The sequence below is a fragment of the Diorhabda sublineata genome, chromosome 1 (assembly GCF_026230105.1).
Source record: "Diorhabda sublineata isolate icDioSubl1.1 chromosome 1, icDioSubl1.1, whole genome shotgun sequence".
Lineage (NCBI taxonomy): Eukaryota > Metazoa > Arthropoda > Insecta > Coleoptera > Chrysomelidae > Diorhabda > Diorhabda sublineata.
In genome coordinates, this window is record NC_079474.1 from 34,651,007 (window position 1) to 34,678,914 (window position 27,908).

General features: G+C 31.1%; 1 protein-coding gene and 1 long non-coding RNA gene across 3 annotated transcripts in view; one reads left to right on the forward strand and one right to left on the reverse strand.

The window, feature by feature from the left end:
* Nucleotides 1-13,157, reverse strand: part of LOC130452509 (headcase protein) — a 188,046-nt gene extending 174,889 nt beyond the window's left edge. The window contains exon 1 of the mRNA XM_056791830.1: nt 12,399-13,157. Coding sequence (XP_056647808.1) covers nt 12,399-13,072 — 674 coding nt within the window. The 5' untranslated portion in view covers nt 13,073-13,157. The remainder of the gene's footprint in view (nt 1-12,398) is intronic.
* The window catches only part of LOC130452510 (uncharacterized), a 153,482-nt gene that overhangs the window by 91,022 nt on the left and 34,552 nt on the right, over nt 1-27,908 (forward strand). Inside the window, exons 2-3 of one of the 2 annotated variants that reach the window (XR_008910975.1) lie at nt 18,055-18,176; nt 18,238-18,415. This is a non-coding gene — a long non-coding RNA (uncharacterized LOC130452510). Of the gene's footprint in view, nt 1-18,054; nt 18,177-18,237; nt 18,416-27,908 lie in introns of those variants that run through there. The other variant, XR_008910976.1, reaches the window with a different exon arrangement.

A 27,908-nucleotide genomic window follows, 5' to 3' on the forward strand; every position in this document is an offset into this window, starting at 1 on the left:
TATCTCGAACGAATCGCCGATTATAACGTTTTTGGCGGCAATAGACGGAGTTTTTTGAGATCTAATAATTATTTCCTTTCGTCAAAAACGATCCAAAAAGAAATGTCGAAGTTATGTAGAAAAAACCATTTTTTCGGATTTCTTTCGTTCACGATATATCTCGAAGGAATCAACCGATTATAACGTTTTTGGCGGCTATAGACGGAGTTTTTTGAGATCTAATAATTATTTCCTTTCGTTAAAAACGATCCAAAAAGAAATGTCGAAGTTATGTAGAAAAAACCATTTTTTCGGATTTCTTTCGTTCACGATATATCTCGAACGAATCAACCGATTATAACGTTTTTGGCGGCTATAGACGGAGTTTTTTGAGATCTAATAATTATTTCCTTTCGTTAAAAACGATCCAAAAAGAAATGTCGAAGTTATGTAGAAAAAACCCTTTTTTCGGATTTCTTTCGTTCACGATATATCTCGAACGAATCAACCGATTATAACGTTTTTGGCGGCAATAGACGGAGTTTTTTGAGATCTAATAATTATTTCCTTTCGTCAAAAACGATCCAAAAAGAAATGTCGAAGTTATGTAGAAAAAACCATTTTTTCGGATTTCTTTCGTTCACGATATATCTCGAAGGAATCAACCGATTATAACGTTTTTGGCGGCAATAGACGGAGTTTTTTGAGATCTAATAATTATTTCCTTTCGTCAAAAACGATCCAAAAAGAAATGTCGAAGTTATGTAGAAAAAACCATTTTTTCGGATTTCTTTCGTTCACGATATATCTCGAAGGAATCAACCGATTATAACGTTTTTGGCGGCTATAGACGGATTTTTTTGAGATCTAATAATTATTTCCTTTCGTCAAAAACGATCCAAAAAGAAATGTCGAAGTTATGTAGAAAAAACCATTTTTTCGGATTTCTTTCGTTCACGATATATCTCGAAGGAATCAACCGATTATAACGTTTTTGGCGGCTATAGACGGAGTTTTTTGAGATCTAATAATTATTTCCTTTCGTTAAAAACGATCCAAAAAGAAATGTCGAAGTTATGTAGAAAAAACCCTTTTTTCGGATTTCTTTCGTTCACGATATATCTCGAACGAATCAACCGATTATAACGTTTTTGGCGGCTATAGACGGAGTTTTTTGAGATCTAATAATTATTTCCTTTCGTCAAAAACGATCCAAAAAGAAATGTCGAAGTTATGTAGAAAAAACCATTTTTTCGGATTTCTTTCGTTCACGATATATCTCGAACGAATCGCCGATTATAACGTTTTTGGCGGCAATAGACGGAGTTTTTTGAGATCTAATAATTATTTCCTTTCGTCAAAAACGATCCAAAAAGAAATGTCGAAGTTATGTAGAAAAAACCATTTTTTCGGATTTCTTTCGTTCACGATATATCTCGAACGAATCGCCGATTATAACGTTTTTGGCGGCAATAGACGGAGTTTTTTGAGATCTAATAATTATTTCCTTTCGTCAAAAACGATCCAAAAAGAAATGTCGAAGTTATGTAGAAAAAACCATTTTTTCGGATTTCTTTCGTTCACGATATCTCTCGAACGAATCAACCGATTTTGATCTGCGTGGCGGCAATCGATGTGGTTTTTTGATGTTAAGAGCTGATTAGTTTTTGAAATCGATCGATAAAACCGTTTAAAAGTTATTTCAAAAATACCGCATTCGAAAAAAAAATATCTCGTCGTTTTTTTGAGATTTCTTAAAATCTACTGGTCCGAATCAGTTCGAATTGCACTCAAAATCTAAGTTTTGTCAAGCCTTTTCGAATGGCGTCAACCGCCATGGAATCGATCGAGCCATTCAAAAGTTATGAGAGATCTGATGGAAACTCGATTTTCGAAAAACGGGGTAAAATCAATAACTTCCAGATTTTTGAAAATTTTCAATTTTCAAAAACTTTATTTTCGGTTTTTGTTTCCCTAACGATAACTCACAAACAAATCAATTTCGACGAGACTGGAGGCGATCGACGTGGTTTTTTGAGGTTAAAAGCTGATAAATTTTTGGAATCGATCAGTAGAGCCGCTTAAAAATTATTTCAAAGGAACCACAATTAAAATTCGATTTTATTGCTTATTTGAACATTGTTCAATGTAGCAACTAAATCTTTTCCTTGTAACAAGTCCAGTTCAAGCTAGCATGTGTCAAAAGAATTACTGCTGGTATAAAAAATTGGTCCTGTCTTTTTTTTCTAATTTTTGGTAGTATTTACTAGCAGGAACATATTTTGGTTTACTAGTTGATTCGATATTTATTAATTTTTCAAAATTGCAATTTTTCACGAACAAAATCGCCATAACAACAACAGATATACCAAAATCGGGAAATCCAAGGTCTACTAGAACGGTTTAAAGCGTAGATATTGTTCTAGACAATCCTGACTTGTCTATTCATCATTATTTCGTATTTTCCACAAAATTTTAGGGCTACATTCTTTCAAAATGAATTTGGTGATTAGAAGCTACTGATCAAGCGCTTTTCAACGTTTATCAACATCTAGCTTTCGAACTTTCGTTTGAAAGTGAACTTTCTTTTGAGACACCTCGTACTATCCTACAACATCTACAAGAAAAAAGACCAAATGAGCTTACATTTAGCTCCACATATTCAATTTACTGGTTTACTCTCAATTTCCAAGTCTAAATTGATTTAATAAGGCTCAATCAATCTTGGGAAACTTCTGGACGACAACATCGCCATTTCTGCCACTTCCAGGTGTCTGTATTCGTTGGGATTCGGATCTTAGACACCTTCAAAGTTCTATTCCAAGGCAACTTGTTTTCAAAAACTTTTGATGTATTTCGGTTAAGGATCAGGTTTCCCCACCAGGTGATGAGAAACTGAATGCGATTCTTCAAGTCTTTCCCATATTCCTAGTACCTTAAATTGGTGTGTATACGAAGTATCAGAATCAAGGTTCTAACTCTATAAGCTCTATTTTCAATAAAAATGTTGGGAGTTCCTTTCCAGTCACCATGACTGCAGCCTCATTAGTAAGTTCCTTGTTTTTAAGTCTCCCACGTCTAGGAATCTACAGGATTTGTCCCAGCTAGTTCTAATTTCACCAATTCCACATTTTTTCTGATGAAATGATAAAGGAGTTGATTTAAAACAATTACTAATGATCTTGTTTTGCTACGGAGGTAGTAAGGACGAATACCTTTCAAGAAGATGTCTGTATAGATATTTTTTTCTAGTCCAATTATCTTTATTCTTATTGGATACGACCTTGCTATTATTTGCACAGCTTTTCCCGTCCTTTTATTCATCTTGAACAGTCTCTTAATTATCTCAAAAGTTAATTTCATTACAATCGTTAGTGTATTATTTTGATAGTTTCAATTAAAGTGTAATTTTGTGCTGTTCGCCAAAACCTTGAACTTGTTTTCAATTGCCACTCATATTTCATCTGATGAGTCTACCCATTATTCGAATGGAAGCATAACAAGCGAGATGAGAAAGTTTTCATTAGCTTGTAATTTTCAATTATATCGTGAATATTTTCCGAGGAAATTATATACGTATAAACAAGGCTAATACAGGGTTTTTCACTACAACAGGGTGTCTAGTAAAAATTTAAAAACGAATCGTCGGTCTCCAGGTTTTTCCAAGTTGATTTTCACATTTCCCTGTTGAAAATTCGTGAATTTACTACAATTTCTAATTTGTTCCGCTGCTGAAAAACAACCATATATACCACAGATCGTTAAAGAGCGGTTACGAGGGAGGTTCGATATGTTTCTAATGGATGATGGATTCGATTGACTATTCTCGGTTTTTAAGGCTCCTAAACACCCTGTACTACTTGATATCTCTACGGATATACAAATAAGAATGTGTTTTATAATAATTGAATCATCATAATCAAATGTATTAATTATTTATTGAATATTTTCTACGGCTAAGATGGGATGTTGTACGTTAATTTTTGAAAACAGTCGGACAGAATTTTCAAAATTTTAAATGGAAAAGGGGTTGAAAGATACTCAATTTTTAAGGTAGTAGACTTGCCTTTTTTGAAATTTTACATTTTGCTTCTTTTTTAGAAGTACGCGAAAAATCTAATTAAAATTTACCAAAAATAGTGTTTGTTATAATTAGTTGACGTAAAAAACATCCCAGGTATAGTATTCACAATTAAGTTGCACGCTAGCTTCCAAAAGTCTATAGATTTAAGTCCGGGCTACGAGGAGGCTGATCCATATCAGCAACTTCAATAAAAACCAATTCAGTTTTTACTACTGGTCTGGGGTTAACTTAAGGCAAGTTCTAGCATTTTTGATCCAAGGTTAACTGCCTTAAGCCTTCTTCTGACTATTTAAGCATTTCTCGCGCTTCCATGAGCTCTTTTTGAAGGGTACTTTTTCTTCCTGAACCGCTTCTTCGATGAAAATTAACAGTTTCTTTTAAACTCTGTCTTCCGAAAGTTTGTAGATTCAAGTCCGGGCTACGCGGAGGCTTATCCATAGAGTCAATTTCATTGAAGGAACGTACTCCAAAAGTTAAGTCTTATTCCATACAACACAGGTCTTCTGTAAACTCGCAATCTTCTATTATTACCTTGTTTTCGTCTGAGAAGTTAACGAAGCTCTATTCTTCGTCAGTCCAATTAACGTGTTCTCTGCTCGGTGGGCTGGGGTTAATTTGGGGCTAGTAGATGGCCTTTTTGGTTGGAGGTTAGCTGCTTTAAGTCTTCTTCTAACTATTCGACCATTTCGCGGGTTTCAATGAGCTCTTTTTGGAGGGCACTTTTTCATCAGGAACCGCGACTTCGATTTTAAGAGTCCATCCAGATTATAGGATGACCAAAGTCTATTTCAGGACGTTTTGGTTTTATGAGGAACTGTTTTTTTCCATCCGAAAACCTTCATAAAGTCGTTGAAGAATCATACTCGAAATATTTTTTTTTGTGAAGAAAATGATTAGGGACGCCGCTGGGAAAAATTAATATGTTTAACATAAATGCATTGCGTTTTTTTTTCTTAACCATTGCCGTAAAAAGAGAACAATACTACATTAACACGGTCTGACGAACATTTATTTTTTATTCAAGTTGGCTAATACAGGGCGATGACTTACAATCACTTAATGTTATAATTGAACATGAAATATCGTTTTTCAATAAGTTCTATAGTGAAATTTTATTGCACCAAAGTTTTTTGTTTATTTACCAAATTTGAATAATCAATTTTGAATCAAATAGAATAAAAAGAAAATAAAAGTGTCTTAAGAAGGAATCTTGAAAGACTGATGAAGAAAAAATTAGCGATGTTGTCAAATTTGAATAGATTTCAGAACTATTACCGGTTTTTTAAACTCCTTATTCCTTGTTCTTTACGTGTTTTACCATTCTTATAACATCACCAAATTATCTCATTTCCATGCTTTGTTTCTTCATTTTTTGATTATGTTTCGTATTCTATGTTAAGGCGTCTGTATAGAAGCGACTACACTTTTAAAAAATTGTGTTATCGTTTTTTTCGCTACATCTAGGCCTTCCTGCTTTTTTTTTATTTCATTCTCGATGTTTGTGTCTTCCATTACGTTTTAGCCTATCCAATTATATTTCATGGAATTTTTATTTTGCAGAGCTTCGAAGAATGCTTTGGATCATCGCATTTTTTCTTTAATATCCCTTCAATTTTTACCAGGTCTCAAGTACCTTTTCCTCCAAAACATTTCCAAACTTTGACTCATCACTCCATGAAACTCTCTCCCATGATCTCCCATTTAATGGATGGATCATCGTCAAAAACAACTGAGTAAATCCATGACTTGGTCCCTGTTTAGTCTTGAATGTTTTTGATATTTCTTTGTGTAAAAATCAAATCTTTTCAAGATAGTTGATTACGAATTATTGGCAGACAACGTGTAATTGATCTTCTAGATGTTATTTTGAAATTTAATGAATGGATCATCGTCAAAAACAACTGAGTAAATCCATGACTTGGTCCCTGTTTAGTCTTGAATGTTTTTGATATTTCTTTGTGTAAAAATCAAATCTTTTCAAGATAGTTGATTACGAATTATTGGCAGACAACGTGTAATTGATCTTCTAGATGTTATTTTGAAATTTAATGAATGGATCATCGTCAAAAACAACTGAGTAAATCCATGACTTGGTCCCTGTTTAGTCTTGAATGTTTTTGATATTTCTTTGTGTAAAAATCAAATCTTTTCAAGACAGTTGATTACGAATTATTGGCAGACAACGTGTAATTGATCTTCTAGATGTTATTTTGAAATTTAATGAATGGATCATCGTCAAAAACAACTGAGTAAATCCATGACTTGGTCCCTGTTTAGTCTTGAATGTTTTTGATATTTCTTTGTGTTAAAATCAAATTTTTTCAAGATAGTTGATTACGAATTATTGGCAGACAACGTGTAATTGATCTTCTAGATGTTATTTTGAAATTTAATGAATGGATCATCGTCAAAAACAACTGAGTAAATCCATGACTTGGTCCCTGTTTAGTCTTGAATGTTTTTGATATTTCTTTGTGTTAAAATCAAATTTTTTCAAGATAGTTGATTACGAATTATTGGCAGACAACGTGTAATTGATCTTCTAGATGTTATTTTGAAATTTAATGAATGGATCATCGTCAAAAACAACTGAGTAAATCCATGACTTGGTCCCTGTTTAGTCTTGAATGTTTTTGATATTTCTTTGTGTAAAAATCAAATCTTTTCAAGATAGTTGATTACGAATTATTGGCAGACAACGTGTAATTGATCTTCTAGATGTTATTTTGAAATTTAATGAATGGATCATCGTCAAAAACAACTGAGTAAATCCATGACTTGGTCCCTGTTTAGTCTTGAATGTTACTGATATTTCTTTGTGTAAAAAAAATCTTTTCATGGTAATTAATTACGAGTTATTGGCAGTCAACGTGTAACGATCGTCCAGATATCGTATCTTATTAAAAGCCTTCTCAAGATCAATAAAATAAAAGTGCGTTTCTACTAATATCTCATTATGAAACGTGTATTGTTCGATCTGAAGATTTATCGAATGTCTTCTAATATTTTCCACAAACATTTTACTATTAAACAAAAATTTAATTTTGAAATAATGTTGATTTTACCAAAAAGGTTTTTAGTAAACATCGATCACAGATATATATAATATTCTGTGATGACGTTGTAAATCCATAAAACGTGAAACTTGTTATTTAATCAACAATTAGTCCTTTGCTAGCAATTTAAGGTTTTCGGGGGCATAGAACTCGATTTGTTAAAGGCACGTCGTTCTTAACGATACCTTATTGTGTCGTTAATAGAAGGAAAAGGATTTACGGATCTAATCACCGGATTAAGTTAGACTTGTTAGCAGATTGGTACCCACTAAATTAAACAACGCCCGAGGATTGCGTTTATAGACTTCGACTTTAGATATTTATTGATAAGGACATTTTCACATGATCTTTAGACCTTATAGTTTGTATCTAAAGAAAGTTTTCACTTCTAAAAGCGAGTTTAAGGACTTAGAGACAGTGATTGACTGTGTCGTTCACCTAGTAAAGAGCCAAAAACCGCTGGAAACTTTATTAGGAATCCTTTGAGGCTGTTGAAGAGACGGGACAAGTATTAATATTTTATTTTTATGAGATCTTTAATTTTTTTCGAGGGATAATTTACGAGACGTCTTTTACCAAATTTGGAAAGTTGCCATATTGAGATGTAGCTTATTTGAAGTTTGAAACAATAACCAGATATAAAAGAAACACCAAATTTATTATTGTCGACTCTATGTGGAATTAAAACGTCTTTTTCATCGTCTGTTATTTACATAATTGCTCCTATAAGAATCCAGAAAATATTTATACGCACATTAAGTAAAATTACATTTTTTTTTAGATTACATTTTAACTCTTCCATTAACGTAGACCGCGAAACCGGCTCTGTTCTATCGTGTTAATAAAATCCAAAGTTTAGTGAATGCGATTGGTGCAATTCCCAGAAGAAATATTTACATTAGGTTTTTTATACGCGCCCGGTATATTGTGAACGTGTTAATTACCATAGGGATCATGGAAGAAGATTCAACGTTATGATAGAGCCATGGAACCACGACGAAGGTTATCCCAGTACATTTAAACCAGTGTTGGATCCTGGTCAAACTTCACACTACAATATTGGGAAGTAGGTATCAAAAATAAAGGGGACGGAGACTGGAGATGGGAAAATTATAACAAAAGACTGTAAAGCAACTATCACTGTGAAATTTTTTGAGAGATTTATTGTGAAATTAGAAAATATAGACAACTGAGAGAAGTATAACCTATAGAATGTGAAAAAAAAAGAAGAAGACTAAGGTAAAAACAATTGGAGGAGGTTGAAAGAGATTGTGGATTGTGACAAACCGACGAATTGAGACTAAAACAGAAAAAATCGAAATAAAAAGTAAAAGATCTCAACGAAAAATACCAAAAAATCCAAAATAATCGACTGTTTCCTATTTGAAACGAGTGCAAACTGGGATGATAAATCAACTTCACACTTTTAACAGTCTAACCTCAAAATTTTCGGCTCGATGTTGATTCTCGCATTTCTCTTTTCGCTAGGTCAAGGTAGAAAAGTAAGCGGAAAGTGATAAACGGTTCATATCGATCCTTCGGGAGTGTTTCTTATTTGTTCAAGAAATGCCGGTAGATTTTCAGTTTTTCATAACTTTAGACCAGTAAAAATGTTCGTTAGAATTGAAAGTTTTTTCATAAAAATCTTGTTTTTCAGTATTCTTTCGTCCATTATTTAATATTGATCTTCAAGCGTCTCTATTTTTGGATATTTCTACTACCACAATGTTCCTTTTCTGAATTTTTGGTTTCCCAATTTGGTAAACACAATTTTTTAAAGAAAATATTCAAATATAAAAATTAAAAATACGAATTTATTACCAAAACATAAATTTCGATAAATGTTTTAGTTTTTGATCGTAGAGAAAATATAGTGTGCTACTCGGTATAATTATTTAAATAATCTGCAAATAATGGCACTTGAACTATGGGTTATAACAAAAGAGACCCCGAAATTATTTTTAGAATTTAAGCTCTACTACTACAGAGCGGGCGTATTCGAAAATATAATATTAAGAAAACATTATTATTTTCAAATTAACTTTCTTTAAATGCGAAGTGGGAGGAAAACGCCTTCAAATCAACATCAAAATCGGTTTAGCAGCACCGGACTTACAAACATTTTTTCATAAATTCCCACTCTCCCCCATCTCTTATTTAAAGAGAATACGCAGAATTTGATTCACGTGCCACTTTATTTGGCAAATTTTGCTTTTATAATTACAAAATTCGAAAAATAATTTCCAACGCGTGTCCCGGTGGCCACTTTTGTAATAATTTTCCTTTAATTCCCGATATAAGGTCGATCTTAGTTGCCCACCCGGTACGTTTGAATAAAATTTAAATCTTGTAAGTATTTTAATAAATCGTGACGTTTCAAACTGGGCTATTATCCTTTCGAAAATACACCCATTCCAGTATAATGATCCCTTTAGTTCAGGGTCGAGCAATTTGTATGGATCCAGAAAATTGCATCGTTTTTTCCTTTCGCAAGGTAGGCAAGATATGGGGTTTTCGACGGTCTCAGAAGTGGGATTAGATCTACTAAATCAGATGGGAAATAAATGAAATGGGTATGTTCGACTGGCAGGATTAGAATTGAAAAATTTCAAAAATATAGTAGTAGATATAAAAACAGAAATAATTCCAAAAAAATATGGAAATGTCTATTGGAAAACTGTTTTTTATTTGTAAAATTAAATCAACGGGATATTCTACCAGATCTATGGCCACATTTCGACACAAAACATTTTTAATGACGTATGATTTCAAATTCTTAACGCCCAATTCTCATATTGGCTGGTTGTTTTGATTTGGTACACTTTGTATTTATTCACAGTACATTTGTGCAAATAATTGTGTCAGAATTCGAAATATAAAATTTAAAAAACAAAAGACACGTAATACTTTAAATCATATATATCGTAATACATTCTATTTAAAATAAAATCACATTGAACTTGATACTTCAATGACAAGGTTAAAAATTTTCAGATAATGTATTAATCGTTTACATAAATATAATTAAATGACAATATAATGAGCGATTTATATTGAAATCAAAGCAACTATGGACTTCTCTTAACAAAATAAACGTTAAAAATAAAATCTAAAACTTAAGGAAATCCAGTTTATACATTATGGACCTAACAACAGTTTCTATAAGTGGGAGGTGCTCCGTGAAACAAATAGTGTTTTCTCTCTCATCCGAACGCTTCAGTTAGTTCTATGCATCTTTTGCGCGCATGAAGCATGCGCGGTAAAGATAAAGTGTCAAGAACGAGAGAGAAAATGAATATTGTAGGCACTCTACAACTGTCCATATAGGAATATTACATGTATGCTAAAAACTGACTTATTTGGATTATAGCCATCACTTTCATGATCAAAAGTTTCCTTTAATTGTTTTTAAATCTTCATAAACACACGATTCGCATACACGACTTATATCACATTTGTTTCATTGAATATTTCTTCACTTCACGAAAAAAGCGATTCCTTTTTTGTTATTAAAAGATAAAATATGTTTTTTCCAAGAAAAAATTCATTGTTACTTAAAACCGTCATATTTTACGTTTGGAATCTTATAAACAAAGTTATTTTTAACTTAGTAATCAAAAATAAAAAAAACTTGTATCTATTTAAATTCGTTTTATGCAATCACACCTACTTTAGATGATATTAAACACGCCCACGTTAAAAAAACGAACATCTGGGTGATTCTATATATTTTTAAGCTTTTATATATGAATATTTTCGAATATAATTGATTAATCACATTGGGAATCTCTTCTAAATTTAACAACACGAAACAAACTATTCGTATATACTAACAGTGCTAAATAGCTCGTTCTTTTTATAATGCAACCGCTCTTCTCATGACGAGCCTTTGATTCAGGATTTTTATCTTTATAAAAATAGTACATACGTGTTATTATTAAAAAAAAACCAACCAATATACTTGTGAGTAAATAATTGTGATGTGTCAATGAAGTTTATTTCATATTTTGATATGTCGTAATGAATTATAAAAATTTTCGTTAATTGGAGAATTAATTATAAAATTTCGTATGAGAATATATAGAGACGTTTCTATTTTTGTTTAAAAACATATGGGACAAATGAAATATAATCACATATGTTTTGCTATACGTGACAAACATTTATGACGTTTTAAGAATCTATGGGATCGTTGAGATAAAAAAAAAACAAAATTCTTTTTAAATAAATACAATAAATTCGACTAAAAATAGTTGATTTATATAATTAAGATGTTTTCTACATATAGTAATATTGTGTATTTTTTGACTATCAGAAATTTAATGAAATATTTGTAGATAACTTTCGACGCTGTTTCCTATGGAAGCCATATTGTCGTAATTTTTACATACATAGTTGTATTAAGTGTTTTAAAATTTATAGCCGTATATTTTTATTATTATTAAGAGTACAAATAAAAAAAAAGTTATCGATATGTTTTAAATTATATACTGAACTGAAGGAAAGCGAATTATCGTACATTAGATGTGTAGTTTTCATTTTAAATACGACACACTATATATTTATACTTCTGCTAGTAACTATTATGTTTTTTTGATGTTAATTTTGAAATACAATGGGCTATAATATATTCTTGTGGGTTACCAAGATTGATTTGTTTTGCTCGTTTTATTTTTCTCATAGGAATCCGTTTCCTTTAATTCTTTGAATTGAATATTACGTTTTATATTCAAGTTTTGATTTTTACGTTTGTCCATACTAATTTTGAAGAGAAAAGTGTTTTATAATGATAATATATACACGAAATTTTACAGTACCAAATTGATTATTTCGTACTGTTTAATCTCATTTATAAGTTTATAATTTCAAGTCATTCAATAAATTTCATTGATAATTGGATTAAATATATAATAATTGCACGTAATAATGATGGAATTACTTAAACAACAAAGAATTTATTTTAAATAAATTAAGTAGTTTGATATATTTGACAATTTGTATGAGTTAAAAATAATGAAAAATAAATAAAATTTGTCAATTAATATGTATGAGGAATTTTAGTTATTAAAAAAAATGTAGAAATGGAAAAAAATAATTTTTTATATTCCCCTGGTATATTGCAGAGATATGAGAAAATGACGTTTATATGGAGATTAACAACGTAAAATATTTTAAATATGTTAATAAGAAATATTAATTTAATTTACCATAAAAAATTAGTTTTTGTATATTGGAAATAGTTTTTTTTCTGAGTAAAATATTTTTATTAGGACACTTACCGAATTCTTTCTTGTACTTCAACCTTAGTTTTCTTTTTAGAATGGGCATGTATGGGTGAGACGCTGGGTTCGCTCCCCGATGTCGGAGGGCTGGAAGAGCCGGTGCTAGAGCACGATAAGCTACCGGTTCTCGTTCTAAGCTCGGCGCCGATGGGGTGGTTTGAAGAAGAAATGGCAAGAGTCGGTCGGCAATTTTTGTTCTTTCGTTTTTTCTTTTTGCCGGTATCGACTTCTTCGATTCTCCCGAATATGTTGCTAGTGGGAGGCGGAGGCATCCAATCCAAGTCTTTTTTCAAATGTCCACGACCGCACTTACACCCACAAGCTTTATAAGCTAAATCGTAACCCTTCTTGGTCCATAGATTTTGATGTCTTTGACGTTCTGACCAAGACCGGGCTCTACCGCATGTTTTTAGATAGTTCAATACGGATTGTTCCCATTGATCGAAACACTCCCGGTGCATGTACCTTCCCGAGGTGCATAATTCGTTATTGCAAGTAACACGCACCGTATCACGAAGATCGTCCAACGAAATGAGCATGTGGTCATTGTTGTTCATATTTTGTTGGGCGCGCAGACACTCCCCCGTAGGCACACAACACCTGGTTACACCCCCGGTAACCTCGTCCCCGACGAGGCCCTGAACTTGCGCCAAGTGCCGACGAGGTGCCATAGTTAGAAAACTGTGACCTTGTAGAGATGCGTTTCACGTCCTCTTTGCGACTACTTCGGAGGCCTACTGTGACGATCGCCGGCATACGCACGCCGCGCTGGCCAGGGAAAGTGCGTGGTGGGGGACTACGGTTCAGAAAGCGAAAGGTAGGGGAAGGTGGGAGAGATATTTTCACTTTCGGTTTCGCGCCGCGCCGCGACGCAAGCGCCCGCTTTTCACTCTCCGACGGCCCTGACCGACGTCGGGACGTTCACGACGCCGCCGATGCCTGCTCCTGCCGAAGGCTGCTGATTTGTTTTGGCTTTGGGACGCTACCAGAACCTTCGGCAGGTATACAACCACCGACGTCACCAATACCCACCGATGCCGGTGAATTTTACAAGTCAATCAATCGTTTTATATTATACGGGTGGCATAATATTTTTACGTCTTTCATATATTTATTTATGAAACGATTTGTATTATTTTTTAACAATTAATATTGGAAAAATTATTCTTTTAAACGATATTAAATAAAAAATTCTTTTCATAATACGAAAAATTTAGTAAACATCAAAATTTTCATAAAAATAATAAAAATATATATAAAAAAATATACAAAAAAGTGCATTCAATTTGAAAAAACCATAAATTAATAATAAAAAAATGAAAATTCCATTTATTCAAATGAAAAATGCGTTTAGAAAAGTATATTTCGAATTATGAAAAAATTTATAACTCGGAAAAAATCTACGAGGCACTTGGTGCCCTAGTTGGCCGTCGTCTACTGGAGTCCCGTGGGAATTCGTTATAAAATATGCTAAATAAATGTAACCAGGGGTTTTCAATATTTCTAAAGACTTATATAGAGTTCATTTACAAGTAGAAAGTGATACGTTGACTTCGTAAAAAAAAATAAACGAAATAGCTACAAAAAAGTGCATTCAATTTGAAAAAACTATAAATTAATAATAAAAAAATGAAAATTGCATTTATTTAATTGGAAAATGCATTTAGAAAAGTATATTTCGAATTATAAAAAAATTTATAAATGGGAAAAAATCTACGAGGCACCTGTAGCTTTAGTTGGCCGTCGTCTACTGGAGTCCCGTGGAAATTCGTTATAAAATTTGATAAATATATGTAACCAGGGGTTTTCAATATTTCTAACGACGTATATAGAGTTCATTTACAAGTAGAAAGTGATACGTTGACTTTGTAAAAAAAATAAACGAAATAGCTACAAAAAAGTGCATTCAATTTGAAAAAACTATAAATTAATAATAAAAAAATGAAAATTGCATTTATTTAATTGGAAAATGCATTTAGAAAAGTATATTTCGAATTATAAAAAAATTTATAACTGGGAAAAAATCTACGAGGCACCTGTAGATTTAGTTGGCCGACGTCTACTGAAGTCCCGTGGAAATTCGTTATAAAATTTGACAAATTTATGTAACCAGGGGTTTTCAATATTTCTAACGACGTATATAGAGTTCATTTACGAGTAGAAAGTGATACGTTGACTTTGTAAAAAAAATAAACGAAATAGCTACAAAAAAGTGCATTCAATTTGAAAAAACTATAAATTAATAATAAAAAAATGAAAATTGCATTTATTTCATTGGAAAATGCATTTAGAAAAGTATATTTCGAATTATGAAAAAATTTATAACTGGGAAAAAATCTATGAGGCACCTGGAGCTCTAGTTGGCCGTCGTCTACTGGAGTCCCGTGGAAATTCGTTATAAAATATGCTAAATAAATGTAACCAGGGGTTTTCAATATCTCTAAAGACCTATATAGAGTTCATTTACAAGTAGAAAGTGATACGTTGACTTTGTAAAAAAAAATAAACGAAATAGCTACAAAAACGTGCATTCAATTTGAAAAAACTCTAAATTAATAATAAAAAAATGAAAATTGCATTTATTTAATTGGAAAATGCGTTTAGAAAATTAAATTTCGAATTATGTAAAAATTTATAACTCGGAAAAAATCTATGAGGCACCTGGAGCTCTAGTTGGCCGTCGTCTACTGGAGTCCCGTGGAAATTCGTTATAAAATTAGATAAATTTATGTAACCAGGGGTTTTCAATATTTCTAACGACGTATATAGAGTTCATTTACAAGTAGAAAGTGATACGTTGACTTTGTAAAAAAAATAAACGAAATAGCTACAAAAAAGTGCATTCAATTTGAAAAAACTATAAATCAATAATAAAAAAATGAAAATTGCATTTATTTCATTGGAAAATGCATTTAGAAAAGTATATTTCGAATTATGAAAAAATTTATAACTGGGAAAAAATCTATGAGGCACCTGGAGCTCTAGTTGGCCGTCGTCTACTGGAGTCCCGTGGAAATTCGTTATAAAATTAGATAAATTTATGTAACCAGGGGTTTTCAATATTTCTAACGACGTATGTGGAGTTCATTTACGAGTAGAAAGTGATACGTTGACTTTGTAAAAAAAAAATAAACGAAGTAGCTACAAAAAAGTGCATTCAATTTGAAAAAACTATAAATTAATAATAAAAAAATGAAAATTGCATTTATTTAATTGGAAAATGCATTTAGAAAAGTATATTTCGAATTATGAAAAAATTTATAACTCGGAAAAAATCTACGAGGCACCTGGAGCTCTAGTTGGCCGTCATCTACTGGAGTCCCGTGGAAATTCGTTATAAAATATGCTAAATAAATGTAACCAGGGGTTTTCAATATCTCTAAAGACCTATATAGAGTTCATTTACAAGTAGAAAGTGATACGTTGACTTCGTAAAAAAAAATAAACGAAATAGCTACAAAAACGTGCATTCAATTTGAAAAAACTATAAATTAATAATAAAAAAATGAAAATTGCATTTATTTAATTGGAAAATGCATTTAGAAAAGTATATTTCGAATTATAAAAAAATTTATAACTCGGAAAAAATCTACGAGGCACCTGTAGCTTTAGTTGGCCGTCGTCTACTGGAGTCCCGTGGAAATTCGTTATAAAATTTGATAAATTTATGTAACCAGGGGTTTTCAATATTTCTAACGACGTATATAGAGTTCATTTACAAGTAGAAAGTGATACGTTGACTTTGTAAAAAAAATAAACGAAATAGCTACAAAAAAGTGCATTCAATTTGAAAAAACTATAAATTAATAATAAAAAAATGAAAATTGCATTTATTTCATTGGAAAATGCATTTAGAAAAGTATGTTTCGAATTATGAAAAAATTTATAACTGGGAAAAAATCTATGAGGCACCTGGAGCTCTAGTTGGCCGTCGTCTACTGGAGTCCCGTGGAAATTCGTTATAAAATTAGATAAATTTATGTAACCAGGGGTTTTCAATATTTCTAACGACGTATATAGAGTTCATTTACAAGTAGAAAGTGATACGTTGACTTTGTAAAAAAAATAAACGAAATAGCTACAAAAAAGTGCATTCAATTTGAAAAAACTATAAATTAATAATAAAAAAATGAAAATTGCATTTATTTAATTGGAAAATGCATTTAGAAAAGTATATTTCGAATTATAAAAAAATTTATAACTCGGAAAAAATCTACGAGGCACCTGTAGCTTTAGTTGGCCGTCGTCTACTGGAGTCCCGTGGAAATTCGTTATAAAATTTGATAAATTTATGTAACCAGGGGTTTTCAATATTTCTAACGACGTCTGTGGAGTTCATTTACGAGTAGAAAGTGATACGTTGACTTTGTAAAAAAAAATAAACGAAGTAGCTACAAAAAAGTGCATTCAATTTGAAAAAACTATAAATTAATAATAAAAAAATGAAAATTGCATTTATTTAATTGGAAAATGCATTTAGAAAAGTATATTTCAAATTATGAAAAAATTTATAACTCGGAAAAAATCTACGAGGCACCTGTAGCTTTAGTTGGCCGTCGTCTACTGGAGTCCCGTGGAAATTCGTTATAAAATTTGATAAATTTATGTAACCAGGGGTTTTCAATATTTCTAACGACGTATATAGAGTTCATTTACAAGTAGAAAGTGATACGTTGACTTTGTAAAAAAAAAATAAACGAAGTAGCTACAAAAAAGTGCATTCAATTTGAAAAAACTATAAATTAATAATAAAAAAATGAAAATTGCATTTATTTAATTGGAAAATGCATTTAGAAAAGTATATTTCGAATTATGAAAAAATTTATAACTCGGAAAAAATCTATGAGGCACCTGGAGCTCTAGTTGGCCGTCGTCAACTGGAGTCCCGTGGAAATTCGTTATAAAATTTGACAAATTTATGTAACCAGGGGTTTTCAATATTTCTAACGACGTATATAGAGTTTATTTACAAGTGGAAAGTGATACGTTGACCTACAATTGGATGCTATACGATAGAAAACCCTTTAATGGCAAAGTACTTCCTGGAACGCCATTCAACAAACTGTAATTCAGTTCCCTAATTATCATGACATCATCTTACTGTCGATACCATCACATAAAACCCATAATCTCCAGCCACTGGACGTTGCTGTCGCTTCAAGTCTCTAAAAACTTACTTGTATAAATTCTGCAGGTTATGGATGAAACTGTAATCAAAAATTTGGATTATTAAGTGAAAAATTAGCGACAAATGGAAATGTAATATCAGGATTCAAGTAGCAGGAGTCTTCCTGCTAAAATCCGGGAGCCATTCCGGAGTAGGCTTTCAAACAAACATAGGACACGCAGTGCAGACCCAATTAGTTCCAGATTCACGCCCAAGTGAAATGAAATGAAGTTCGCAAACTAGCATTCTTTTGACCTCTGAAGGGCATATTGAGAAACGAAAAAAGAAAGAAATTAAGACTGATAGTAGTTTGTCTGATAGAAGTTGGCGACGAAATTAAAATCGTTTTCAATAATAAAGTGAAACTAAAGACATTGAAAAAGATACTTGCAAAGATTGTCGTGATAAGATAAAGCTGATCCAAGATTGGATACAGTACAATTTTTGCATGGTCAGGGTATACGAAATTTGCTTTTTTTGTTTCAGTTTTGGATCTATTATTTAATATTTCTGCAAAAATTTATAGAAGAAATGTGTTCCGATACTAAATTTGTATATTTCTATCCTTTCCCATTTTCTAATTAATCATTTGAAGTGGAACATGAAAGGTAATGTATTAAAAATATAAATTAATGGGGTCTAAATCGAGAATTAACTTTTTTTTTTTAGAAATTCATTAAAAAGAATTTAGCATCTTGACGCATAATCGTCTTGAAAAAGTCGATTAAAATTGTAATTAAATACGAAGAAGATTACTCAAGAAATGCACAGGGTGACAGATTTTTAATTTCATTAAGAATTATTTTACAGGGACGGCTCTAATAAATTTACAAACTTGTATCCAAAAAACGCAGCTTCTAATATAAAAATCTATGAATATTTAAAAATAATATCGAAAATTTTGTTTCTTTCGAGGATTTTTTTATTGAAATCTCTCGGGATTTGTCGACCCTAATTACAAAGGATTCGAAAAAGTTGGTTCTAAATCCTTTCCTGTTAAGTAAAATGAAAAATTATCTCTGTTAGAAGATCACGAGTTAAATATTTTAAAGGGTTGGAAATTAGTAAAAGGCCATAAAATACCGGTAATTAAAAAACTTGAACCGATCGAAAATCCCATTAATTTTAGCCCTTTTTCTAGATTAAATTAATTTTTTCGAAATTTTACGCTATTTCTAATCATCACACCTCAACAATTTCAAGCCTTCCCGATTTTTTTACTCAATCATTTCAATTTTAAATATAAAAAAAAATAAATTAACTCACGTTGAACCAAACAATCCAATCGATCTTTGGAGTATTGCTCGCACATTTGGACTTTATCTTCCAACCATATCCCATCCAGATCCAGAGATAGAAACTTGGACATCAAATGTTTTTTCGAGTTGTCCAACATAATCACACCTAGAGCAAGACATACTCGACAGGCAGACGTGGTTCATGAACACCAAGTTCGTCTGCAGACGTCCAAAACATTAATTTATCGAGGCTTCTTCCCTTGGAGTTAAATCCTGTGGAACCAGCTACCAAGACACGTTTTTAGATTTAATCAAACATCGAATACAACTCAAACTACTCGAGTTTTATATTGTTTATCTTCTTGTGTTTGCTTCGTACAAACTGGTTAATGATTTACGTCAAAAATGACTTTCTTCTGAATTGATCCGTGTGTCATCAGCCCAAGATTCATCAAATACTACATGTGGTCGGTGAAGAATGATATATGAAGAGATACAAACTAGAACTCTTTTAAATTAGGATCTATTGTATCCTCTTGTCTTGCTGCGATACTGGAGAATCCAGTGCTTACAGCTGATCCATTAATCCCACTTTAATTACCAGAGATCTTCCATTCTCAGGTGCAGCGCTTCCGGAGTTCACACTTCGAGAGAATGTTGATAGAGATTTCGTCCTCTGTGCAACAAAATCTTCACGCCGTATTATCTGTTAAGCCTAGCGACTTCAGGCTCCTGTAACTGTTGATTAAAGGCAAGATCGAAGGCTGGAGAAAGGTCGAAAGAAGGAAAATATCTTAGCTGCGAAATATCAGACAAACTTAAACTATAAAGTCGTCAATACACGCCTCAAAGTACAAAGATATTTGAAAAGCCTCAAAATTTGAATTAAATCGCAGCCAAATTAAGATGTTGAGATTAAGATGAGACCTAACCACAATTTTTTACTTTTTAATACTTTGTCTTTCCACTAGATGACACTTTCTTCATCTGTCAAGTCAACTAAACCTGCAACGACAAATGTTGGCGTAGTACTTGATCCGAACGAGTTCTAAATCTAGTTTTTATGTATTATGTTTCTGTAATAACTGTTGATGCCCCTCGTAAATAAAGAACGTTTACCTGGTTGAATGGAACGAAACAAGAAAGATTAATTAAAGAAATTAACAGCAACTCGTTCTACAAATTAAAGGAAAAAAACACATAATTCTTTATTTGCGATTCTTCTCCTTACCAGACCCGAAATCGAGTTGCAGCTCCTTTTAAACAGTTCCAAATGAACTCGAGCTGATAATTAACGATTCTCAACAAAAGACTTTCATTTCGTATAAGAAAATCTTTTAGAAAGGGTGACGAGTCAATGAAGATAACACCATAATTATAAGATAACGTCGAGTGTTAATCTCTTAAGCGCCTAAAAAGGATTATATACAATGACGAATATTTTGAAACAATGTTTACACATTCATCAGTTTGCAGATGATCAGAATACGATTTAGAATACGTGAGACAACCCTAACCTAACTCTCTACGATAATTCCCGACCCCATATTCTTATAGGAATCATCCTCCTCCCTCATAACGACATAATCTTGGTGGTTGGAAACATACTACGAAGAAGGCATATAGAAACTTGTGTCATTTGTCACTTGTACCAATACACTGTTTACACTAAAACTACACCAACTATTACGTTTACACTGTTTGACGTCACTTGTCACTTGTCATTTGTGTATCTGTATAAGTTGGAACGAATTTCGTTGAGTGGAGGCTCGTACTTAGGGGTATTTTTTTCTTCATTGTATGAAATCGTAATTTAATTTTCTGACATTCGGAAATGTCTAATTTTCTTAACCGCGTTCGTTTCCTAATCTCCCGGATCTGTTTTATCACATGACTTGAACATGTAAAATCATCTAGCGAAGCAAATAACGCGCTTTATCTCTAATATATTAACCATTAAATTCCGCAACAATGTAAAGACCTTACTGAAAACAAGCTAGTTCATCGTGTTCATTGTATACAGGGTATTTATTAGATATAGGGTGCAGACTTGGTATCTATGTTGTAAATTTCTTTATAAAGAAATTATCTCGCTTCCCTAGACGAGATTTCGTATAGCGTCATGTCAGGCGATGTTCATAGTAACAAATTAAAATATTCAACAATGGTTAGTAAATTCAATTCACACAATGGATCATAATTTTTTTAAAGCTTCAATTACAGAACAATGAGCTTCGAAATTACATTCATCGTCAGTATAAGATAATGAGTATTAATGCGTTAAGGTGCGTAAAATTAAGTAATTGTGTACATGGTATGAGTAATAGTTATCATTCTCAGATCTACATAATTTTTTCAATTGTTTGTTTACAATTATTTATTATAGAGCAGATCCGGCTTAATACGAGTAGTACTACTTACTATGAGTTGTTTTTATGTAGAGTTATATAATTTTGAAATATAATTGAAGAAGGAATTTGGAAAATATTTACTTCTAAACAAAAAAAAAACAAAAACAAAACAAAACAAAAAAAAATAGCAGAAGAAATAAATAAAACAAACAAAAAACAAATAAAACAAGATAGAAATCGAAAAAGTAAAAAAAAACCAAACAAAAACACAAAAACAATAAAAAAATAGAAAAAATACAAAATAAAACAAACCGAAAAAAAAAAACAAAAATGAGAAGAAAAACAGATCAAAACACGGAAAAAAATTGAAACAGTAAGAAAAACGAAAAAGATTTGAAAAATCCAAAAAAAAATCAAACGTAAAACTGAACAAAAAAACACAAACAAAACACATAAAAATAAAAAAATTGAAATAGCAAGAAACAAAAAAAATAAACAAACAAAAAAAAAACAAAAAAAAAAACAACAAAAAACAAAAAAAGGAAGAATAAGAAGAAAACCGAAAAAAAAACAACAAAAAAACAAAAAAAATCTAGAATCAAAAAAATAAAACAAACAAAAATACGAACAAAGATAAAAACAAAAAATTGAAATAGCACAAAATAAAACAAAAAAACAAGAAAATTTAAAAAAAAGAAAAAACAAACTAGAAAACGAAAAACAGAAAAAATTAAAAAAGCGCAAAATGATACAGACAAAAGTAACAAAAAAAGGAGGACAAACAAAGTAAAACAGAAAAAAAAATTAAAAAAAGCAAGAAACAAAAAAAATTGACAAAACAAAAACAAATAGAACAAAAAAAGGAGAAAGAATTGAAAAAGCAAAAAACAAACCGAACAAAAACAAAAAAATCTAAAACCAAATAACTAAACAAACAAAAATAAGAACAAAGATAAAAACAAAAAAAAATGGTATAGTACAAAATGAAACAAAAAAACAAAACAAGAAAAAACGCGAAAAGCAAACTAAAAAACGAACAACAGAAAAAATTGAAAAAGTGCAAAATAAAACAACCATAAGTAACAAAAAAGGAAAGACAAACAAAATAAAACTCAGAACAAAACAAAGAAAAATTGAAAAAAAAGTAAGAAACAAAAAGAATTTAAAAAGTAAAAAACAAACCAAACGAAAAACCGAACAAAAACAACAAAAAGAATGATATAGCATAAAATAAAACAAAAAAACAAAATAGAAAAAATAAAAAAAGCGAAAAAGCAGACTAAAAAAGGAACAGCAACAGAAAAAATTGAAAAAGTGCAAAATAAAACAGACAAAAGTAACAAAAAAGGAAAGACAAACAAAATAAAATCCAGAAAAAACAAAAAAAAATTGAAAAAAAGCAAGAAACAAACCAAACGAAAAACCGAAAAAAGCAACTAAAAGAATTGAAAAAGCAAAAAACAAACTAAACGAATAACCGAACAAAAACAAATCAAAAAAGCAAAAATATTACAAACAAAAACTTGAAATGGCAAAAAACAAGAAAAATTGTGAAAGCAAAAAACCAAAAAAAAAATAAAGAATGAAAAAACAGAAAACAAAAAAGAAAATTGAAACAGAAAAAAGGAACAAAAAAAATCGAAAAGCACAAAACAAAACAGAAAAGAAAAGATTGAAAAAACAAAAAAATAATAGTGTTTTCCAGGAAATTGTGGTTATCAATGGTCGAAAACAAAGACAAACTATTTTATGTTGTTGAAAAGTATAAAAAATGTATAATTTGACAATAACGATTGAAATATGAAATTACAATATCGATTTAATGAATTAATTTAATTCGATTATGGAATTTCAAAGTGCAGTGGTCATATATTTCCAATTTCGATGAAATTCAATAACTGACTCAGCCGGTTCGTAATGGTAGGTAACTTCCAAACAAGCCAACAGCTGCCTCTCTAATTATAGAACTTTGTCAAGGCCAAGGTCAAGAATCGCGTTAGTTAAACAGTGAATTTTACGGCTTATTTCGGGTTTATTATGACACAGGATATGAACTAATACTGTAAATAAGATTAGAGAATGAATAATTAATCGTGCAATATTATATTTACTTATTTTGAATCTGTAAAGGGAAGTGGCTAAATCGAAATTTTGAAATTTCTATCAAACGAACAAAACATAACATTGAAAACGTTCAATTTCTAGATATAGTCTTTTCACAATTGCTTTCTCACGACATATGCGATCCTTATAGTCGCAATTCTTCTAATATCATATAATAGAACGGCGTCATTGATTTGTTGTTGACTCCATATCAGGTTCTTCTCTCTATAAGTCCTACAAACCGGCGTATTCGCAAAATTTTATAATTCCAATGTAACCGAACAGGACCGGCTTCACGGTGCGTGTCGTGGACGTAACAATACATTTAACTCATTTTTGGTCTAATTTCGATAGTAAAACAGAAAAATATGGCGATTCAAGGTCAGCAGAAACGTTATAAAGAATATTATATAGTCTTAGATTTATATATAACTAAAATTGGTTTTTATTTGATTCAAATTTTGAAATATTTGATTGTGTTTGATTTTCTGTCACCCACTCCGTATATTATTGAATATAAAACTTACATGCGGTCATTCCGGCATTCAGATAACTAATAATAAAAAAATTTCAAAACCAGTATGTGGTATTATCTTCATTGTAATAAAAAAAAACACGTACTAAAGGAACACCTGGGCGCGTTAAATGAATGAAAAAAAAATAAGGACTAAAAAGGAGTTGTTATACAAAAGATCCCTCTTTCGTATTTCGAAATGTCAAGGCCGCCCATCTTAATCTTGCAAAGTGGGTCGCACACGCGAAATCCCGTTTTCATTCAAGTTCTAATGCGGCGTTGCAATTTTTTCTTTTACTACGATATAACACTTTTTGTATATACCAGAAAAATAACATATTATAGTATATATAAAATATCATGATTACCACGTGTTTTTATTCCAATCGATTTCGGTCATTATATAATATACAACTTGTTAATATTTTGTTTTTTTTTACACTAAAATATCATTTCACTAATACAACTTATAAATATATATATTAAATACTACATCCTGTATGTATTTTCATAATAATCTATTACTACACTGTATAATGAGGTTTGTCAAGTGCACGTAAATTCGGCAACGCTGTACGCAGCCCATATGTTATACTTGGAGTGTTCATTTTCTTTGTGCGTGTCCTTTAACCTCTAACAATAAATATTGAGAGTTCTTATTATATGTTGAGGTGGGGATCTTAATAAGAGAATTTTATTTTTGTTTAAATCTATTCAATCTGGTACAGTCCCGAAAGCCAAAGGGGAATTCAGGGACAAAGCAACAAAAAAAAATAAGGTCAACGAACTTAAAAACAGCTAGTATAGTTTTTTTTGTTGATTATGTGACATTTGTATTGAGTGTGAATATTCCAGATCAGTTTATTTGGAATTATATTTGATGAAAATGATTATAACAGTAAAAAATTTTATGTAAAATCAAAGTGTAGTTTATAGATTATTTATACGATTACGCCTTCGTGTTTTCGGTGTTGACAAAACAGAGATGTTATTATGATAATGAAAATCTATTACATTCCAAAGGATATTAACAGGAGTGTACCTAATTTCCATAATCTTCTTTTTATTTGATTTTATTCGATGGAAATTCGAGGTTAGGTATCTGTCAATATAAAATTGAAGCAATAAAAACTATTCTTAACTCAAATTCCTATGTAAACATATGATTACTTGATACGTTTATATGTATCACGTGTTGTTTTTTATTTTAATCTGTAAGATGTGTCATAAGCAAACAAACAAATGGGATATCATTCAGCAAAGCATAAAAAGAATGGATAAAAATTCAATTCAATGCGAATAAATATCTGGCGTGAAGCATTTGTTATGGAAATGTTCCCAGTAATTTAATACATGTTCTGCATAACATACATCACCGATATATAAATATAAAAAAAAAGAAGAAGAAAATATTCTGTTTGCCTCGATACAACAATAAAGATGAAAAATAAGAACAATAAAATTTGACAGCATATTTTATCCGAAAATATACACGAACTTAAATGCATATGCAGGAATATCGAACGATTTTTCCGATTGTATACAGGGGAAAGTTGAATTGTACATATATTATAATTTAAGGTTAGAAAATAACTATAATATTAACATAATAGAACACGTGACCTTGACAAATCAGTCATTTTACCTGGGTGGTACGTTAACGTGCGTTTTTTGTGTTTTTTGTCATTATTTCAAAGAAATGGATAGAAATGGATATAGAGGGTGTCTCATGATTAACGTTTCTTGACTTATTCAATAATAATACAAAAAGAAAGCTTCATTATTCGAAGGAATTCTTAGGAATTGAATGCAAAATACTCTACTGGACATTTTGTTTAAATCTCGGTTAATTCGTTCCCTCCAAAGTGTAACGCTGTGGAGTTTTGAGTTATATTATATACCAACAAAATTTAACTTGCGCGTGCCGAATCTCTAGGAGCAGCATAGCTCCGCTGAGATCTAGGCGTTCGTTACATTGAATAAGTTGTTCGGGGAAACGATCGTAATCAAAAATGTAGTAAATGCGAGTGCACGTGGCGTGGTCGCTATAAGTAGAATTCGCTCATTGCGTATATGTTAACAATCGTTCCTGGAATCAATTATTTGAATTGAATAAAACAAAATGGACGAATGAACCAAATATTATTTCTTGTATTCGGTCATTTTGTTGATGTATGATGAGTCCAGTATGTCTAATCAATCTGTTCGTTATGATTTTTGTTGTATTTATGTTTCTCCCCTCGTAAAATTCTATAATATATGTTTATTGAATGCGATATATCAACCTTATAGGTTTGACGGTAAAATAAACTATACAAATCCGGCTATTCCTAAGAAAAACAATCACTTGTGAAGATAATAAATCTTTCTAGCAGAGAAAAATTGTACATAGTTTATTTCAGAGTTGTAAAATGTTCTAAAAACATGTCTTTATCTTCTACATACAAAATTTCCTGCATTTGTCGAATGTGAATATATAAAATGCTTTTTTTTGTCAATTATACAATCAATTTATCTCATACTCAATAGTAATTTGTGGTGAAAAAAATGATCGTAACTATCAATAAATATGTACGAGTTTTTAATTCACCTTTTAATTTATAAATATAGATCCATAGAATTAAATAAGACGGTTGGCAATGTTGACGTGTATATGTCAAATGTCAAACAATGTCACAACATGAAGTTTGACATTTTTAATGGTAAACATACTCAGAACGTGTTGTCATACGTGTGTTATGCATATTTAGCATCCAATAATTTCTTTTTATTAAGGCAGATGAAAAATAAATTGCGAGATCAACGTTTTTCTACACCTGAAGAAGTGGTTGATGTGTTCCAAATACTTATTTTGAAGGTACCTCGATCGACCAGGGATTCAAACGTACCAATTGATCTTAATGGAGAATATTTTGAAAAACAAGCCATATCAAATTATAAATATTGGTTTTTATTTATCTATTTCAAAACTTAAGTAGCAACCCTCGTAAACTATATTGTAGAACTTACCCAGAAATGTTTATTAAGCATAATTTCCAAAATGTTTTTATTATGAATCATCAACCGTATTTTCGTGTCCATTATATCACTTCTCCAGCCTACCCCACTGTCCTACTACCCCACTCGCATTGATTGCAACCCTTTTTTACAATCTTATCCACCCCATGACATAAAATCACTCTTGCACTATGAGCCCTCCTTTCATTTTGCATACTTTTTAATCTTCTTTCATTTTTGCAACGTTGAAATAACCGACAGAGATGGTTTCAGTTTCCCAAATTTTCAAAATGGTAGACAAACCGAAATGGCGCATTATCAGAAATGACTATATAGGGGAAAAATAAAATATTGTCAAGGAACGTAAAGGAAGAAGTAAAAAAAATAAAAGTTTACCAGATAGATGGATTAGGACGAATAATAGAAAAAATTTTATTGAAAGAAAAAAACGAAAAAAATTCACATGCAAAATTTATCAAAAATTATAAACCAGAGCACTGGGCTAACTTGGACTAAACTACAATCATAAACTCTAAAGAAATAGACACAGTTTACAAGTTTGAACAATATGAAAGAGAAAAACAAAAGAAGGTTTTTAGATCAAACAAACAGTTTTTTAAGACAAGTGAAAGTTTGTTTTCCGAAAATACAGTTTTCAAAAGACAAATGGAGGTTTGTAGTTCGAAAAAACATTTTCCATGGATAGAAGAGGGTTCGTTTTTCAAAAAAAAATAGTCTTCTAAAGACAAACGAAGGTTTTTAGATCAAACAAACAGTTTTATAAGACAAATGAAAGTTTGTTTTCCGAAAATACAGTTTTCAAAAGACAAATGAACATTTTTAGTTCAAAGAAACAGTTTCTAACTACAAATGACGGTTCGTTTTTCAAAAAAACAGTCTCCTAAAGACAAATGAAGGTTTTTAGATCAAACAAACAGTTTTATAAGACAAATGAAAGTTTGTTTTCCGAAAATACAGTTTTCAAAACACAAATGAAGATTTTTAGTTCAAAGAAACAGTTTCTAACTACAAATGACGGTTCGTTTGAAAAAAAACAGTCTCCCAAAGACAAATGAAGGTTTTTAGATCAAACAAACAGTTTTATAAGACAAATGAAAGTTTGTTTTCCGAAAAAAC